Source organism: Manduca sexta, chromosome 26 (assembly GCF_014839805.1).
Source record: "Manduca sexta isolate Smith_Timp_Sample1 chromosome 26, JHU_Msex_v1.0, whole genome shotgun sequence".
Classification (NCBI taxonomy): domain Eukaryota; kingdom Metazoa; phylum Arthropoda; class Insecta; order Lepidoptera; family Sphingidae; genus Manduca; species Manduca sexta.
The window spans coordinates 9,498,154-9,518,952 of record NC_051140.1 but is presented as its reverse complement, the minus strand read 5'-3'; the positions used below and the strand labels follow the sequence as shown (position 1 = coordinate 9,518,952).

The window sequence follows — 20,799 nt, the reverse complement described above, 5'->3', positions numbered from 1 at the left end:
AAAAATCGTAGAAAATAGTAAGTTTAGACTGATCTGGGAGTCGAACTCAAGACATTTCAAATCCATCGGTTTCTAAACTAGACACATCACCTTATTTACTAGTCATATTTTTTTAATCTTAAGGTTTTACTCACCGCGTGTACGGAGTTGGGGTCTGTGAGCCATGCGTTGTACATGGTCTCAACGTACGCCGAACTTGAGCCATTTAGGAAGGGCTCCGCTGCTGTCGAACTCTTCAGCCTGTTGGCGTTTACTGTGACAGCAGCAGCCTAAGTACAAAATACATTATTATAAGTAATATCATAACGTTTATACAACCTGCCTTGAAGCCAGTAGTGATAATTCAACTTTTCTCATATGACTCATTTAATATCAATGATACAAAATGAAAACAAATATACTGCATATTTTTTATACAATATTAATGCGCAATATTTTTTCCGTCATTGAAGCCAACAATTTTGTGGTATATATCAATTTATGAATGCTTTGAATTTATTGGCACAGTGTAATATACAACAATAATGTTGCAACAATTTACTAGGACTTTATCTGCAGAGATAACACGTCATTGTATACCTAGTACATACATAGGGGCTCGTCGTTTCTTATAAAGCAATATGTCGCGAACACAAATATAAAGGAATATAGTCCATTGATAATGGCAATAAAAATAAATTACTATTTAAGGTTACCAAGTCACATGAAGCTAATTACTTATGATAATATTATAGTAGTACAAAAATTCATGTTATGATCCATAATATCAATGCTAGTAATTTGGTCATCAAAAATTATAACGATTTCTGGAACTTAAACTAGGTATGTATTTATAATATTCCGAAAAATATTGATTTATTGATCGTTAATTCGTTGACAAAACATTTATTCTAATTGTCAATTAAAATTTCGAAAATTTAAACAGCCATTGTAAAACATAATTCGATTCATCGTAAATCATTTAAATTTAATTATACCTATTGACAAGGAAAATGATTAAAATGTTTTCAGTTGTAAATATGAAGCCACGTTAGTTTTCAATACAGACCTATAAGATTTTGGGTTGCTATATGTATATTTCTTAATTATAAATTATAATAGCTGTAAGTAATTATAAATATGTTCATACCTTTTTATAAGTATTCTTTTAAGGAAATCTCTGGCCATTTTTTTTTAAACGCCAGCCTGACCTGTCTAATGCAATATATTTTTTTTAATACATAATAGGTATTTATTTGAATCTTGACACTCTGACCTTGGTGAAATCTACAAATAGATTATGTTTTATGAAAGACAGATAATATTCTAATGTTATCAGCAAGACAGGCACAGGTACTCTGTGTTGAGGCCTTACGATAAACATACGATAAGGCCCCGCAATTTTTATCCGCAATATCTTTAATAACAAACATTGTCAAAGTCGATGCCGAGAACCTGAATTTTCACGTTCAACATACGAATAAATTATTTACAGTATGATATATTGGTAACTCAGTTACATCGTTTGTAATTAATCATTATTTAAGGTTGTTCTCATTTGCCGGAATATTTGATATATTAACATACTTTTATGAACTTCAAACGAAACTATAACAGCAGTGACGTAAAGAAGTTGACTCAACTGGGAGCTTACATCACAGAAGCAAAGCGGATTCAACTCGGTCGCAGCGGCACGCGCATTGAACTCTATAGTTCAACAGTATTACCGCCGCGTATAGTAGGTCTTTTACTTAATATACGAGTACTTTAAAATATATTTTAGCCATGTTATTAACCCGAATTTAAGTACATTAATAATAAATGACTAAAAAAAAAGCTCATTTTATTTCTCGCGTAGTTCCAAAAATACACCAATTGTGACGTTTACGTATGTAATAAAACATCGTCACATATCTCAAACTGGTTTTTTGTAGTATAGTTCTGGTAAATTTATTGAAGGTCCATGAGTCACGCATTAAGCGTCATGAATATATAACTGTGCCTACGCCATCCTGACGGTCGTGGAGTTTGAGGCGTGCAGTGAATAGACCATTGATCATAAGAGAACAGGCTACGTTTGCCGCATGGTTACGCAAGCAGCAGATCTACAGGGCAAGGTTATAATAGTCACAAGTATGAAGCCCTTGAACTTGTTGTCCATAGCTGTGACCATCTAATTGGATATTCTAAGCATAAATTGATAATGCAAATGTTTGCAATACTGTTATTACTATATTTCCTTCACACCACTTTTAATGGTTTTTGTATTACACAAATGGAATTTTAAACTAAAATCATCAAGTAAAATCAATATATTTCGTGCAACCTATACATGATTGTATGTGAAGCATAATATCACCAGCTGTAGAACAATTACTTAGCAAAGCATAGAATAAATCCGATTGCAGGCCAAAAAATAAGCTTAGATAGTTCAGTGGCCATGTCTTTCTAGAATAATTAATGCTAATTTTATATAAGTATGAGATACTTTATTTTGAGATTTGTTTTGATTCCCACTCTTGTTATTGTCAAGCATTATAGAAATAAAATATATTTATTTAGAAGAAAAACTATCTAACAATTTTAGTTAATTTATAAGAAGATTTATAACCAATAAAAACGAGACAGTAATAAATTATTAGATCGCGCCTCATAGTTTTTATTTTACGGTTCAACTAACTGTGGGCCAAGTTTTACCCATTATGAGTTGTAACTCTTAAAATTCTTTCTAAGCAAACACCTTCATTAAAAGAGCCCCTGCGCAATATTCTGCTATTCTAGTATCAACTATTTCAATTTTAAATTTAGTCAATGTTAAGAATTTCATAAAGTAGAAGATAATTATCAACCAAAAAACATGAAGTTGCGAGTGCAACTTACCTGTGGTTTGTTTAGGAGCCATGATGCAAATCTCTCACTGTTGCCAACTTTGGAGACCTGTAGGATTAACTTTGCACGATGCATGTTTGTTTTTGTGTGGCCAACCCCTAACTACAAGTGTCGGATCTGCAAATAAAAAAAAAATATCAAATAACAAATTTAATGTTGCATTTACATAGGAACTCACAGGGCATAAAAATCCTTATTAATATACATATTGCATAAAATTAGAATTAGAAGGTAAACTTTTTAACATTAAAGAAATGTCTCTTGGCAATAAAATATTTACTTTCTCAAAAATTTACCAATATTTCTATTAAAATTTTGATATATTACACTTAATGTAGTAGCCTAATTTTATGACTGTTATTTCAACCATGTATTTGTAGAGAATACTACATATAAATGATAAGGAATGAATATTGAGTTATTTTTATTAAAATCTAATACTTTTATAATGCTTTGAAGCTAATAAAACCATTAGAGACATCATGCAATACACATTCTTTAACAGCAACATTACAGACATATAACATGGAAAAATGTCATAAAACCAGAATTTAGGGCATGATATTGATCACAATGTCAGAGAAACTGGCACAGTCTCTGGCCTCTTTATATAATACCAGCCACATATAAACACATTTAGAAGTTCAATACCATGTCTATTTTTATACAATACATTTTATTCACATAGAATTTCGTTTGTTTTCATTATGGAAATGAAAATTTAATTTAATGGAATCAAATTAAACCAAAAAAATATGTCTTATCATAAAAAAAAATATTAATAGCTATGTAATAACTTCGCAACATAGGATCGTAAATGGAACGCGATTTTTTCCTATAATTACCACCGTTTTTACTGCAGGATTAAACATAGCGATATAGGGTAGAGAATTTGCAGCGACTATTATTAAAAATTAGAAAGGAGCTTTACCAATTTATTAAAAGCGTGTCATGGTACAGAGATTGCGCCTTTCTAATACTGTGATGTACCTCATTGTAGGTCTACACAGTTTATTAAGTCTTTTTAATTTATTACAAAATTGTTTACCTATTACAATATCTTATGGTGTTTGCGACTTCCTGCACACCTAACCTCTAAGTCATCGTCATCACATGAACTTTTCAAATAACTAATAATATTAGATTAAAGACACACCTACCTGATAAGCTCGATACACAACAAAATATTTTAAGAACAAATTATTAACTGATCAATACTAAAGTCCCGTGATTCAAGGTTATATAACTCACTCCTTTCTACCAAAGAACAAATTCATGCTGCGTTTCTACACGAAAGCTATTGCGATGTAAAATTATATTACAACATCTCACTACGTTCTGCGTTCGGTTTTTTCCGACAATAATTTTATCTTGAGCGATATTTACCTTTGACACTATACGAATGTAATCTCTGGCAAGCGCAATCAATTTTGATGGATATTTTCAAAGGAAATTCATGCTTTGCGCTGATTCGCTCGTCGTTCTCGAAAGCCACGAATTGTCAATGTCAAGTGAACTGCGAAGTCAAGTTATCAATACAGATTAAACATGTCAGCTACGTTTCGTATCTTTGCTTATCGGTCCGTAGCATCAATAATCGATTAGAAAGTATTATAAATTACTAGATATTGCTCGCGACTTCACCCACGTAAAGATCATTTACTAGTATATAAATCCCATTGTGTATTTTTCCGCCATAAAACGTAGAAATGTACTTATTATAATATTACAATAATGCTAACCCGCCTAAATCAATACACAGATCCCGAATATTAGTAATTTAATCCTACAGCCGCTTTATTTATTACCATCAACAAAACTATCAACTACTAAAACAATCTACCCAAATATTTAATGTATTTTTCAAACGGTCGTTTGTCTAAATCGAATCCCTTTGTACCATGGAAAAATTAAATTAGATAAAAATTTAATATAAACTATCTGGCATGGTGGCAGAGAGATCTCTGGCAATGACTGTTTTGAGAACGCTGTGTTCTTTGTCCCAGGCTGGGTATACCACATATGTTGGGGCATATCCTCTAGGCAGTTGCCATAATGGTTGACTCCTCTTTTCTCATCCGACACAAAAACGAACCGAAACATTAATGATCGGTATATTAAGTGTTAGCAAATCTGCGAATTGAACCTTTTCATTGCACACAATAATAGGAAAGAATCTAACTGGTTCAAGAGGCAATAGTACCAAATACCAAAAAGGAGATAAAATAGTGATTGTGACGTCATCGGGAATTACGGCGCGGGCGTAATATAAAATAAACATTATACTATGAGATGTAAGAAAAAATGACAGTCTGTGTTAAATACTTTCAGAATCTTAACTAAATTCAGATATTTTTAATAAGTAATTTCCTACTACACCGCCGATTACAAAAATCTCAATCGCTCTTTCGCGATCCGTTAATAAAATTGAACAATAAGGATAAAAAAAAATGTAATTATATATGCTACATATGCCTTTGCAATTGCTTTATTCTCGGGATTGAATCGCAGAATGGGATTATTTATTGAAACGGCCGTAATTCAATCATCTGAAAACAATTTTGGTAATCGATAGAACATCACTAAGATATCATAGAAAAAATTAGAAATGTCAATGTCACTAATACTTCATAGTCAAATAATACAATAATCAAGGAAATATTCAGAAATATTTGTGTGATTTCTTAAATACTTAACGTTTATGGGACTACTTGTTATAACCGCTTTAACATTATCTAGTAAATAATGTATTTGACTTCAAGAATTGGTTATATTCCTAGAGAATTAATTGCTTTACGAAAAATATCAGTCACTTCTATACCAAGAAGTATATCGTCAAATTATAACAAACCTCTTTTCCGAAGCTATAACACTGAAACACATAATGAAAAGGACCTACAACAAACACGAACCATTAAATACTTATTGTATTCTGTTCTCCTCGGTGCAGCAGCATATACTACCTATAAATACTGGTACGTAAACACCTACATCATATACACTAACTCATACAGGTTCCTATGCATACTACTAATTTTATAGGAAAACTAATTGTAAATAAAGTATCTATTGCTGGCCGTCACATATGATTTATACTTAGACGGTGATTGTAATATTGGAAAGAAATTTATCTTTCCATTGTGATATTCAAGATAATTTACGAAAAATGTGTATATCCTTGGCTAATATACATATCATTGGTATATGTTGAACCCACAATCAAACCGATCAACCCAACACTACTATAAACCATTATGTTTCTTTGACTAGCTTAAACCAGTTATATAAGTCTGAACTCTGGTCATCAGTCATCAGTCAGTACACAGGATTTGGTTACCTCTAAGCTAAAATAGCATAGCAAAGTTTTTGCATAGTGGAGTTTGATGACAAAATTTCAGAAGGGCTTTTTGTATCCAAAAACATTAATTAACACAGAATATGAACCTATTTATTAATATTATGTATTAATAATAAAATGATTTTATAATAATTTTTGATACCAATACAATTGACATTTTTACTTTGCAGGATAAAATACAATATTTTTCCATCAATTACTGCTGCAGAAGAAATTGCAGAGTCTGACTCGGACAGTGAGGTGGATCAAAAAAAGAAGCGATATCGTAAAGAAAAAATTGGATTCAGAGACCGCAAGGTAAAGAGGAAAATTCCTGACATTCAGTTGAACAAAATAATAAAGTTCAATTATATAAGGTTTAGTAAAGTTTATGTCATAATCATATACAAAATGTATGGACATGACTTTCTTGGAAAATGTGCAATTTTTATTCTGATTTCTTTGGGAATTGTTAATTATTTTAATTTTAAGTATTATTACTTTGCATGGCTTATTTATTTTTTAAGTGCTTTTTTGGTAGTATAACTTTTGTTTACTTTCTTTTTCTTTTTTATCAGATTATTGAATATGAAAACCGTATGAGATCTTATTCCACACCTGATAAAATATTTAGATATTTTGCTACTGTGAAGTTGACATTTGGAGAGAATACAGAAATTTACATGACTCCGGATGATTTTTTACGGGCCATCACTCCTGGCATGAAACAACCTGATGGTATATATTTTTTTATTTTCCTATTTTTTTTAATTTTCATTTATTTTTGAAGATTAATCAGTATTTTTTATTGTTATCACATATATAATCATGAAAAATACTTTTGGCTAGTTTTAAGAGCTTATGAATGCGTGTAAAAAGGCATTTCGTTCTACACAATTTGTTTCAATACTGATGTACATTGACTGTACCATACTAAGTATTACTCCAGCACTTTTCCCAATCGTATTTACCATTACTGTCGTGACGCTAACAGCAGCAGTAGCACACTGAGTAAGCCATGAATGAAGAGATCATCAGGTTGATTGGTATGTCAAACTATATGTGAATATTCTGGTAAGGTATCCTAGACTATCATGAAAAAAACATAAGGTTACTTGAGCTTATCAATATTTATCGCTCTGGACGCTGCTGGATAGATCATCGAGTATGAAAACCGTATGCGTCAGTATTCGACACCGGACAAGGTGTTTCGGTACTTCGCCACTCTACAGGCGCAACACCACGATCAGCACGAGGTGTTCATGACGCCTGATGACTTCCTACGTTCCATGACGCCGGGCGTTAAACAACCCGATGGTAATTCATTAATACTGCATTTTTGCGTTTGTCTATTATATGTAATTGATACATTGTCTTTATAAGCTTTGAGCAGCTTTATAAGCAGTGTGGTGAATATCGAAATTATTAAATGGCAACAAGTAAACTTATCAAATAGATTTGTGTGCAAGACTTATTAATTTCGCGTAAAATAATTTTATAATAAATATTTAAAGAAAATGTAGTGTATTGTAATAATTTTGTTAATGTCGACTTTCCTTGTGATTGTAGAATCGGCCCCATACATATTTATCATGTGGATATGTATTCAGAATTTAATTAATGCCATACACAAAAAATTCAATCGCTTTACGGGATTACCTAGTAAATATCTGGTCCTCAAGGGCTTTGTCCAATCCACTATAATATAATAAACTTTGGAAATAAGTAACCTAGTGAACAACTTCCATTAGTCCAATTGTATTTTGTTATCTTAGGAAAATGCTTGTTGGTTCTACAGGTTCTTGAAGTCAACACATTTTTATACAATTATAAATTTCCCTACAATTTACTTTGTGTTTGCAACAAATGCAATGACATTACTAATAACTTGGTTTTGGTTTAAAATTTATTATTTATTTTTCTGGGCAGGTTTGGGCTTAGATCAATATCGCAGATACGACCCCAAGGTAAGCGTTAGTCTGATCTCTGTAATCGTTATTATTTATCTTATGGTATTGGACCCCATTTTTACATCCCCATAATTTCCAAATAAAAAGTATGTCTAAAGTTTTGTATTAAATAAGGTTTTTTAATCCCATAGAAAATGCAATAAACCAAATTAGGAAGGGTATTACATTAAGATGAAGTCACAAATTATCTGCGTGAAAATGTAAAATAAATCACTGCCTCATTTTATTATAAATTATTCAGATATTTTTTCTCATACATTTGTTTCGTGAAATATTCTTTTGTTTTAAAAAAATAGTACTAAAACGTATGTTAAAATCCCTTATTTTATTAAAACGATTATCAATGCTTAAAAATATGACAGAGGTTTTGTATTCACTGGGCGACATTTATAAAAAAAACTACAATTTTGCCTATCGGCATCGGATCTATTAATTGTACCTTACGAGTAAATTGCGAATTTATAATAATTTATTAATGTATCTATTTAAAACGCATACGCGTAACAGAATTACAAGCATAGATGATTGTTGACGTTGCGGAAAATGGGGAGCAATAAGGCAAATCTTCACTTATTATCTCAATCTATAGATTCTGTCAAATAACTACTCCAATAGGCGAGGCTTAAGAAGGATGCTCACTCTTTCGGTTGCTAGATAGTTGATACGCTATCGCCCCCCACTACAAGCAATTGGTCAAGTATTTAGACAGCATCTATACTAAAGTTTACTAGATGGAAATTGTACAGTAACTAAACACTCCATTCTGTCAAACTTCCTTTAATTTCTTCCTATATTATATGCTATCGTGGCAAAAATCACGTCATGCTGACATTAAATGTTACCTAGTAAATGCAAGCCTTTCTAAAAAATACTGTTCCTTCTTTTGTAATCTTAGATCTAAATGGGCTTATGACACGTCAAGCTGCGCGCAACCTATCTTGTAATGCTTCCGACACTAACTATAGCTTGGACATTTAACAGAATCGACTGTAAATATACTAAATGACGCTCTCTACTTAGCACTGTTTCACATCATATTATAAGGTATTATAGTTAGGGTACACATAAAAATTTACACTAATATTAAATATTTACACTACAATTTTTGAGAAATAGGTTTACAGCGCGATGCTTAGCGTTTAAAATGATTAATTATTCATTCTCATATTGAACAACTATAAAGCCAAAATTTACGAAAAATTCTAAACACATCGCAGTCACTTGCACTGTCGGCACCATCATTTCTGCCACTCACATCACTTTCTTGTCTTTTCAGAACATCGATGAGGTACTGTTTCTCTTCTCTTCCTATTTCTCTACTGCTCTCCAATTGTAATACCTTTTTTTATTTAATGTGCACAAATTGGTTACTTCCTTCTATGTGCTATGCTATAGCCATAGGCCTAAACAAGTCAATTAGTTTAGCCGACACTGAATTAGTTTATAGGAAAAATCACTTTTATTGAAATTATTTTTAATTCGTTTACTAAGTTTTTGGCGCTATTAATTTTAGTTATTTTTTTCAAACGCTGTAACAAATCATCTAAAGCGTCTGTGCGCTTATTATCGGCTATATATAATTTAACTTCACCCCTGCAGCATGGAAAGTCTCAATGACTATATTACACACCATATTGTAAATTTTTTATGTAGTACTTAGATGCTTATCAAATATGTTGGTAGAAATTTACTTTATCCCTTCTTACCTGTATATAAACTTACTTAACCTAAAGCATTGAGTCGTTCATGAAATGTTAAAAAACTGTAGGGTACTTATAAGTACTAATCATATCATTTTTATTAATTAGTTTCACGTTTGCATATAAATTTTTAGTGTTGCTTCTTCTATTAACTCTCTAGTTTAAAGTATTTATTGTATAACTATGTTTATTTTTTCACACAGAACATTAGTCAACGTCTCAATTTGGACTTGGACGAAGATTCAATATTTTACAAACTTGGCTCTTCTGGACTCATCACCTTCAGTGACTACATCTTTCTCCTAACGGTCTTATCAAGTAAGTGTCACATCAAGGTCAATAAAAGTCAATTAATTATTAAAAATATTTATTTTCTTACATACCGTTTATAAATTTTCATATCATATCCAAACATTTCAAAATCTATTCCATATATTTTTAACAAACCTTCAAGCATTTTTTCGTCAAGTTGACTAAAGTAGTATTTTAGTAATGCCGTAGTATTTTTACCGTCCCTAGACTTGTTCATAACGGTACGCAGTCGTGTCCTTTTGTCGCCGACCGTACGCCCTAGGAGGTGCCCGAGACCCAACTGCTGTATCACATACGCAGAGTCTTTGGCCAACGATTCCACTTTGCCAATAACACTAAAATTTATCGCACATGGCGAACAAAATTGGTAATATGGTGCCCAATGTTCATCCAAACTAAAAGACTTGTCGTTATGTTTCTGTATTAAGTATGCTACAAATTCGTAGAATGTAGGTCCAAAACTTTTGATTGGACCTAGAACATGAGTAGCCCTTTCTCTGTGTTCGGTTACAATAGCTTTTGCTAACTTCCTGTAGTAAGGTGGAGTTATGTTCTCCAGTTTGTCTCGATAAGCAGAAAGCAACCTAACGAAGGGTTCGCGTACCATTAGTAGCGACACTACTCCAGGTGTGTTGACGGCATCTAGTATTTCTTCCTCGCTGGGACGCGGAAATTTCTTCCTAGCTAACGTCAGAGGCGTCTGCCTAGTGCGTGCTAGAAATTTCTTATCGTACCCTCCTGAAAGTTTTTTTTATTCTTTGTAATTTGAAAACATCACATTCATAACAACAAACTCTTAAGAGCTCTGACTTACCCATAATATTAAATTTATACAACCAAGAGGAGCTTGCAGCTTTGAATATATTGCACCACACAATGTTGTGAGCATGATCCACAAAAAACTCCTTGCTGTTGACCGGCTGCGAGTAAAGCGAGTATTTGCGACAAATATTCTGAACCCTCGCCGCTCGTTGCTCCAGTTCAAATATCGTCGCATTGTCTGGCTCCAGCCATTGAATTTTATCCACTTCCGAGTCGGACTCTTCGTCGCCTACGACAGGACCCTGCAACTGTTCATTTCATATTACTTCTCACACTGTTTGAACTAAATTTTATATCCGTGTTGCATTCATTCACTTTAGTAAACAATTTTACCAGCCACTTAGTGTAATTGTCAGGTACTATAGACCAATCTTTCACGGGGGTGTTTCCGCTGCTCTTGAACAGTGTCATCTTCAAAACGACCATGTAGAGTGTCGCCCAAAACAGAAACGTCGCCGTCTTCACGCCACATTTCAAATAATGGATGGCTTTCGTCTTTATTCTCGATCTGAATCTTCTCATATTGCATATCATTTTGTGGCGTCATGTGTTAAAATTAAGTCTAAACACTTGTAACAACTTAATAATGCGCGTATTTGCGTCCGTTTTTTTAATGTTGGGATCAGGCGTACATGTCTTAGACAAGCTTATTGTTATATCTCGATAATAGGTGTGACGTTCGCAGCATCCGAGAGCGGCGGCTGTGGCGGGGGTGGAATGTGCGCGGCACGGAGCATGAGCGAATCTAATGATTTTCTCATCCCCTTTTCGCGCGGGATTAATTTATACGTTGGATGTTTTGTATCAATTCATTAATAAATAATAGTTATTAATAAGCGTATCCATATTTTTGTACTCTTGAACCTTGAGTGCAGGTTAGAAGCTTATTTATATTCGTTTCATGTAGCTATACAAAATATCATGTTTAATTTCAATTTTGTGCCTACTGATTAATATTTTAATAACACTGGGCAACATTTCCAGATATTTTTTATATATTGTAAGTAGATACCTATAACTTTGTGTGTAGCGCCGTCTTATAAATAGTTGTGTGTCGTAATTGCATAAATTTTAAGAAAATATTTTTTTATGTATTTAACTTGAGGCATTTTGCCTACTCCGTTAATATAAAAAAGCCATATTTTCCATGGTAGAGTTGATCGACAGGCCCACTATCTTACTCATTTTATAGTAATAAGTAGTTACTCTTACTATAGTATAATGAAAAAAAATATTAAGTAGGTAAATTTTTGAGAGACTATGTTTTCGAGAGCAGTGATTTCAACTAACTAGGTCAGTAAATAAAACATTTATTTAACTTCTAACATTTATTATATTACTTAGCACTGCAGAAGGTACAATGTATTTAAATAATTTGTTATTTGAATTTATTTATTTTAGAACCATTATAGATAAATTAAATTAAATATAAAGAACAAATGTATTGTCATAAGTTACTGGCCACCATAGTCAAAAGAAAGTAATTAGTTACGAAATAAGAAAAAACTACATCAATATAATTATTTCATGCTTATTATACCTTATAATTTTAATGGTTCAATATTAAGGGTCATTTCAAGTTTAGTTTTATTTAAACGTAAAATAACAGAAGCAGCTTATCTAGCGAAACTACAAATTTTATTAATATAAATTGCATATGTAGAGGTATATGTTGACTCAAATAGGTTTTAGCCTAGGAATAAGCACTTGATAGTACCTTGATAGTTACAGCCGTATTGACAAACAGATGAGGATGCATAGTGCGCCCTAACGAGTCGGCCATTTTATAGTTTTCTTTGGCTTTCTTCAGTTATCTGACAGCGAACTGATCTAAAGATATTGATTGCCAATATTAGCTAATCACAGCTCCATTATGCCAACGCACTATGAAGGTTATCATGCCGAAAGCACTGAGAACCAGACTTTTTATTACAGCATTCTTGCCTACTTTGCAAAGTCATGTTTGTGAATAGGGGACTAAACGTCTACGATTACTACGATTCCCTATTAACGTCTCGGGTATAATTGAGTATTCTTCACTCTACTTCTTCTTCGTCTTCTCCACAAAATGTCTAAGGTAATTTTTGAGCTGCACCAAAATTGTTAATGTATAGTATTTCTATCTATAAGACCTCAAAAGTTTGGACGGTATAGGTACTTCTGATCTGCGAGCGCAGTCAAGAAAATTACCGTCTGGAAATATGGTTTATGTTCGATTCTGTTTTGAATCGTTCATATTTTGTGTACTAATATTATGAAATACTACAAATACACCTATTAATACTTCTCGTTAGTCGCAACTCTGGACAAAATTAATAATAATCATAGTCTTCCGGGACACAGATTCCAAATTGTTTTACTTGTCCTTCAGGACATTTCTCTCCGATTATAATATATTTTCCAGAGCGTTCTTCATTACGTTGTGGCTTTGGGCTGTTTGTGACTAAACTTGAAGGTATTTCGGTTGATGAAGGACACAGTTTTTCTTGTTTGTGCCTATGTCTTCTCCGATGCCGTTTAGTTGTAGGGCGGGCACCTAATGCCACCCGCAATTTTTTCTCTACAAGCTTGACTATATCATCTGCCAATGTATCTGGATTGAAATACACTTCCGAGGACTCTTTTGACTGTAACACAGTAAAACAGGAACACAGTAGTAATAAATATATAATAAATAAATTCATTGTTTTCACAACGCGTTCACACTTCCATATACAATTAGTGACTACGCGCTGTGTAAATGATTATGTTATCATGTGGTATAGCTTCGCGTTGTGTAGGTACCTCGTGACGATTGTATTCATCATATTTTGTTAATTATCTGTAATCAATAAAACTAAACAGACGGAATTGCCGCCTGCGTCAGTTCCGATTGACGTGTGCTCATACGATACAATTTAAAACAATTGTAACTGTCGTCATGAATTACTCATCAAAGTAAAATAACATGATGCTTTTATACACGGTATAACACATGATGGGCTAACAGCTAGGTTTGACAAACGCACCATGATATATTCCTACGTAATGTACTTAACAGGTTAAGTACCCTTTTTAAAGCTGTCTACTATTTGGAAAGGTATAACGATTTTATCAACCGCTACGCAAATTTGTTTATGTTTGAGCAAATATACGCTCAAGGTTTTAAAATTTACAAAAATATAATAATACTATCATAATACTACAGTTTCCTCAATACTTTGTCCACCTAGAATTCGGTATGTGAAAAACCGTCCGGGTTACTGCTATACCACGTAAGTGACTTTAGTGATTAGAATTATCAATCTCAAGTTTAGCATGGTAAGGATCAATCTGAATTTTGCGTTTTTCGTCACTTATCTGTTATTACACTATCCCCAATGAAATGTTTCGTTGTGCTTTCCTGGAGTCAGTTAGACATACTCCAAAACAAATTTCATCAATTTCATTTTAGTACACTGGCTAAACCACTTACGGCTGTTTTCGATAAACGATCCCAATCGCAATCTGCGATCCATCCCTGAGAATAAAACAAATTAAAATAATTAATGACTTGCGAATAAAGTTATATTGAAATGCTTATCTATACTTCTATACTATTATATAAAGCTGAAGAGTTTGTTTGTTTGTTTGTTTGTTTGTTTGTTTGAACGCGCTAATCTCAGGAACTACCGGTCCAAACTGAAAAATTCTTTTTGCGTTGGATAGCCCTTTGTTCGTGGAGTGCTATAGGCTATATATTATCACGCTATACTCCAATAGGAGCGGAGCAGTAATGGCTAATCTCAGGAACTACCGGTCCAAACTGAAAATTTTTTTTGCGTTGGATAGCCCTTTGTTCGTGGAGTGCTATAGGCTATATATCATCACGCTATACCCAATAGGAGCGGAGCAGTAATGGCTAATATCAGGAACTACCGGGCGAAACTGAAAAATTCTTTTTGCGTTGGATAGCCCTTTGTTTGTGGAGTGATATAGGCTATATATCATCACGCTATGACCAATAGGAGCGGAGCAGTAATGAAACATGTTGCAAAAACGGGGACAATTTATTAGTTATGAAAGCTTCCGTTGCGTGCGCTGCGTAAACGGTTAAAGTTATGCAACAATGATGTATGACGGGATTGTTCCTCTTAAAAAGTTCTAAAAAATATATTATAAAAAAAAGTCCCCCGCTGCATCTGTCTGCCTGAACGTGTTAAACTCAAAAACTACCCAACGTATTAAGAGGAAATTTGGTATGGAGACAGTTTGGGACCCTGGGAAGAACATAGGCTCCCGGGAAACTACTACTTTTATAACGGTAAACTTTAGCCTGAAAAACTTTATAACGCGAGCGGAGCCGCGGGCAAAAGCTAGTAAATGTATAAGCATGTCAAAAAATCTTTATTCCGATTGGCCCATTTTCGATAGATACAATAAAGCTATTAAAATCGATTGCTGAGAACGGCGTTTAGACATCGGTTGCGTTACTCAAATCCTTGACATTATCATTCCAGCGTCACGAAGACATTTCGAGATAGCGTTTCGAATGTTCGATCTAAACGGCGACGGTGACGTGGACTGCGAAGAGTTCGAGAAGGTGGCCGCGCTCATCAGGCAGCAGAGCAGCATCGGGTCCAGGCACAGGGACCACGCCAACACTGGCAACACCTTCAAGGTATACCATTCAATTTTATTAAATAATACTACGAAAGTTGTAAATTATTCGTTTAAAAATTTGGGTAAAAACAATGTAATGTCATGAACGTCTGTGCCGTAAGGGCGATTTTGAATATATATTATTTTCAGTTTTGATTTCATTCCTGATATCAAATATATTCTAGGGTGATAGGCGGGAAATGAGGTGAGGTTGTGTTAACCGTAACTTACATGTCACAATCAAAGCTTACGATACATAATAGCATAAACCAACTTAACATTAACATTCAAATAAGTAGGCCTGTGTTAGGTATGGGCGCTTTACAAGAGAGATGTATAGTGTAATGACGTCACGGACAGGCCCAGAGCGTTGTTTCATCAAACTACTTTATTAGCTCCATTATTGTAGGAATCTTCTTAGTTAAGCGCTACGTCTGTGATTATCTTGTAAATAGGTAACGCTGACCAACCCTATCGAAAGAAATATAGGAAATATAATAAGAAGAAAAATATAATGAATATCAATTAATGTCTATAATTACTCTCTTTCAGGGCATCAACTCCGCTCTCACAACTTACTTCTTCGGGCCGAAGTTGAATCAGAAGTTGACGATCGAAAAGTTTTTAGACTTCCAACACCAACTGCAAAAAGAAATACTCTCGCTTGAATTCCAAAGGAAACAACCAGGTTTGTGTACATTCATTAGCATTTCTACACAGAGTATGATTGTAGGTAATGAAACAATAAATCTTTTGATTTTGTCTTACACAACTCTTAAGCTGTACAAAAATTAGTTTTAAAATAAATATCTAATAGTAACACGCAGTGCAGTACTACGTAAACAATATTTCATTATTTAAAATCGAATATAAGCTTACAGTGAAGGTACACCAAAACGCTTATATGAGTATGAAGTCTAGTATGGCGTTGTTATACGTCAAGTTTATGGAATGATCCAGCAACATGTATATAATTGGAGAACGTCCTGAAGCTCTGTGAGAACATTAAAATACGTTTATGCTAGTTTTTAATACGGTCTACGAACTGGAATGCACACATGGCAGTTCGATAAAAAAATTAAGCGATGAAACTAATCATAGAAGATCACGTTATTAAATAACAGTTCCGCGTTGTGTTACTGCGTTTTTGTATTTTCGAGAATCAAGTACCTCTGAAACCCCCAAGTTATATAAATAGATTCACGCAAAATTTTACGGCTTTGATTTGTAAAAACATTTTCAGATGAAAATGGGCGCATCACCGAGGCTGATTTCGCGGAGCTATTGTTGGCATACGCTGGTTACCCTGCCAAGAAAAAGGCGAGGATGCTGAAACGAGTCAAAAAGACGTAAGTACAAAAACCACAACTGTATTCTTTTAAACAGTTTGCTAGCCACTTGCACACTACACTATTAATAGTTTGTATAAAAAAAAATTAGTTTCTTAATTTTGCGCTTGCATAATTTATATTGGTAATAGTAACATAAGTGTTCAAATATTCAATGTTCTTGTTGGATAAAGGGAGGCAAATAGATTTTCTTTTGATATTTTAAGATGTCCCGAAGAATAAGACTGTTGTAAATAGACACCAATCTTTACAAGTGGCGTAAAGTTAGTCACGGACGACAAAACTTAAATATTAAATTCGTGTTAAACAAATAGAAACGTTATCTTTAACCAGGAATAATATCACACATAAAATTGGCTTCAATTAATTATTGCAATATAATATCACTAACTACTAATGAATAAAAAATGAAAATAAATCATTACGACACTTAACATCTAACGTGTTAGTGTGCCGAGTGAAGTGCAATGCCGTTATACTTCAACGGTCGGCAGGTATTGCTACTGTCAACGAACAGTTACCATCAGCCGAAAGGCTTGCTCATTCCGCAATACATTTGTATAAAAATAATTGTTAAATTCAGTTTCCGTGACCACGGCATCGGCATCACGAAGGATGACTACCTGAAGTTCTTCCACCTGCTGAACAACATCAACGACGTGGACACGGCGCTGACGTTCTACCACATCGCGGGCGCGTCTATCGACCAGCCCACGCTGCGGCACGTGGCGCGCACCGTCGCGCACGTGGACTTGCACCCGCATGTCATCAACGTCGTCTTCACTATCTTCGATGAGAACAGTCAGTATATAGTGGCTTCATTAGGGGCCGTTCAAGTATTACGTAACGCAATTAGGGGATCTTGTAGAACGTTACGTTACGTTATAGAGGAGGGAGGGGGATTTCGTACAACTCCTTACGTAACATTGGTTATTCGATTTTAAAACAATAATAAAGGTATTTTAGCGTCACTCCGGTACTTAGCGTAATATAATTGTGAATGTTAGATAATAATTGACACTTTAGTGTTACGTAACTTTTAGGGAGTGGGGTAAAGAAAAACGTTACGAAGCGTTACCTGGGGGAGGGGGGGGGGTTCTCAAAAATTTCATTATGTAATACTTGAACGGCCCCTTAGCTGATAGGTTGATTTAGTGTATTTTCTAGCAATTATGTAGTCGAAATATGTGTCGGCTCTTATTAAGTATATAACGTAAATTCTGTTTTTATAGTGCTGAATGAGTCTGTGTAATATACCTTAATCATTCATAGCTTTAATGGTTTCGGGACTGGATAATGTCTAATATTTATGGCTGCGTTGAAATTAGTTTTGGCCTGCATGACAATTATAGTTTTCCAACTTTTTAGAGCATCAGAAGGCGTAAAGACTGGATGTGGTAAACTAACTACAAGGCGGTCTGACGACTATCGAAATTTTATCAACACTTATTAATTTGTTTATGTTTAACAGAGGTAGAGAGGGGATGGTAAACTAACTTCAGGGCAGTCAAAATTAGGGATAGTTATTCATTATGTTATTTGTTAATATTTTTTTTTTCTTTTAGTGGATGGTCAACTCAGCAACCGTGAGTTTGTGGCGGTGATGAAGAACAGACTGCTCCGCGGCCTGGAGAAGCCAAAGGACACAGGTTTTGTTAAACTTATGCATTCACTAATCAAATGCGCTAGAGACACAAAACCGGCTATCTTAGATTTCTAGATAAAAATATAGTAGATAAAAATCCTCGACATGTAATATACACTTCTCAGTTAAAATTTTAGTGGAATGTTATTGAAATTGTTACCATTGAAGTGTTTTTTATACTGTATATGTTATAAAACAATTGGTCTTCGAATTTCGCATTTTTTATAAAATTGGCTATGAATTTACATTTAGTCTACTAATGTAATAAATATTATAGAATTTTGTTTAGGATTAATGTATATGGAGTTTGTTTAAGTAGTGGCTTTATTAAGAAAATCAAAAGTGAGATGTTTTTATTTCTAATAATTGTTCGACTAAGCTCTCTGTCTTGCCATATAAAGTATTAAGTTTTACAATGACAGTTAATTTAAACTCATTTCGTATTTTGTGATGCTTCAGACCTAAGAATAGTTAAAACAACTCTATTGATACTGATTTATTGTTTTTTTATGTCCGTAAGAGGGCTGTTTCGTTGTGTTACATAAAAAAAATTGTCTGTAAATTTTTTGTCATTCAATATTTTTGTGCATTATAGTCAAATTAATGAGACTTATTTTACTTTATTAATAGCAATTTAAGCAAGTAATTTTAAGCAATTAATGATGTTATTGAAAAACATATTTTGTCACAATATCTTTAAGACAATTTGTTAATTTTAAATCAATTTTTAATGTTGGAGTATTATCTATTTAATCCTATAAATAATATAAGCAAATATATGTAAAATATCAAGTCCGAGACGAAGCACAGACGGCAGCTGCATGTCGCAAACTGCAAGCAAAACTACTATTTATATATTTATACATATAATAAAACAAAGTACCCTTTTATTTGTCTGTATGTTATCGATTTTCTCAAAATCTACTAAACCGATTTTTATTTTCACGCGGGCAAAGCCGCGAGCAAAAGCTAGAATACACTATGAACTTCTATGATAATGATTCCGAGCGACATTGTACCTGCGGCCCACCGCAGCACCAGTGACATAGACTACAAGGCATGAACACTATCTGTAGAATCCATACTAAAATAAAAGCAACAAAACATCAATTTTATTAATATCATACAATATAGCATTTACACGAGAGTGAGTGATGAAAAAATGCTTCAAAGTTTTTATTTAGTTAAAAAAAATCATCAGATGAAACGTCAATGTCGATTAAATTTGTTAAAATCATGTCTCTAAATGAAAAATCTTCGATCTTTACGTGTCACTTTTCGAAATATGACATCAACTTAATTTAATTGGATTGCTATTGTGACTGACGTAATGTAAAACTCTCTGGAAATGCCTAAGACTTGCAATCTTGGCATGTGTGGCTTGCAGTCCATCTCGGAATGGAAAAGACCCCGACTGCAGATAATAATGCGGTCGACTGCAACCGCAGGCAAAAACCGCCTGCAGCTGCAATCTGTGGCTCGTCTCGGATTTGTACCCTTAGGATGTTTGTGTTAGACATTATAGTTTATAGATTTCGATGAAATTTGTCAGTTGGTACACAGATAAAACAAGTATTAATATAATATTACGTATATGTCATATTTTATTGTAGAAAAGTGTACTCTGAGACTTTTATTTTCGCAAATAACAATAGCAAAAGATAGTATACTGAATTAGTTTATACTTGTTACTAACATCACAGCATATATCATAGATTCGCGTCCCTATTTTATTTCTATCAATGTTATATCACTGTCTTTAGAAGTTGTTAATATTTATATGATACATTTTAGGATTATTTGCAATTTTACACCAAATTTCGTCGTCTTCACGTGTTCAGCAATTAAAAAATAATAATTCTTAAATTTTTTAAGGTTTTTGTTTTTTAATAACAATTATGTTTATTTTATAATTATGTTCTTCCTATTTTAATATTAATCGAAGCTTGTAAAATTCTAATCAAAATAAATGTTTGATATAACGTTTTTAAACTAGTGTTGTTATTTATCGATAGCGAATAGTATTATAATCGATCAATGGCTAAAGTGTTTCTGAAATTGCGGCTACAGAATATGGCCCATAATATAATTTTAGATCATAATTATCAATTCCCTCTGAAATGTACAATGATTCGTATTTTTTTAAGACAACTGAAATGAGGTCATAGTTGTGTAC

General features: G+C 33.4%; 3 protein-coding genes across 10 annotated transcripts in view; 1 reads left to right on the top strand and 2 right to left on the bottom strand.

Moving 5' to 3' along the window:
- LOC115452603 (2-oxoglutarate dehydrogenase, mitochondrial) overlaps positions 1–4,410 on the bottom strand; it is a 29,534-nt gene extending 25,124 nt beyond the window's left edge. For 6 of the 8 annotated variants that reach the window (XM_037443577.1, XM_037443573.1, XM_037443576.1 and 3 more), the window contains exons 1-3: positions 4,255–4,410; positions 2,860–2,985; positions 135–269 (exon numbers count right to left, since the gene is read on the bottom strand). In XM_037443577.1, coding sequence (XP_037299474.1) covers positions 135–269; positions 2,860–2,943 — 219 coding nt within the window. In that variant the 5' untranslated portion in view covers positions 2,944–2,985; positions 4,255–4,410. Of the gene's footprint in view, positions 1–134; positions 270–2,859; positions 2,986–3,916; positions 3,940–4,028 lie in introns of those variants that run through there. The other 2 variants (XM_037443574.1, XM_037443575.1) reach the window with 2 other exon arrangements.
- Positions 4,411–5,466: 1,056 nt separating this feature from the next.
- Positions 5,467–20,283, top strand: LOC115447511 (calcium uptake protein 1 homolog, mitochondrial). The gene is made up of 10 exons (XM_037443581.1): positions 5,467–5,843; positions 6,397–6,523; positions 6,784–6,943; positions 8,135–8,172; positions 10,079–10,193; positions 15,488–15,648; positions 16,182–16,317; positions 16,873–16,978; positions 17,562–17,779; positions 18,544–20,283. The coding sequence occupies exons 1-10, from the start codon at positions 5,614–5,616 to the stop codon at positions 18,696–18,698; spliced, it is 1,446 nt and encodes a 481-aa protein (XP_037299478.1). The 5' UTR covers positions 5,467–5,613; the 3' UTR covers positions 18,699–20,283.
- LOC115447512 (carbohydrate sulfotransferase 11) lies at positions 10,243–11,614 on the bottom strand. The gene is made up of 3 exons (XM_030174612.2): positions 11,343–11,614; positions 11,002–11,257; positions 10,243–10,925 (listed from the first exon to the last, which is right to left on the bottom strand). Exons 1-3 carry the CDS (start codon positions 11,541–11,543, stop codon positions 10,243–10,245), a joined length of 1,140 nt encoding a protein of 379 aa, XP_030030472.1. The 5' UTR covers positions 11,544–11,614.
- Positions 20,284–20,799: the final 516 nt, after the last annotated feature.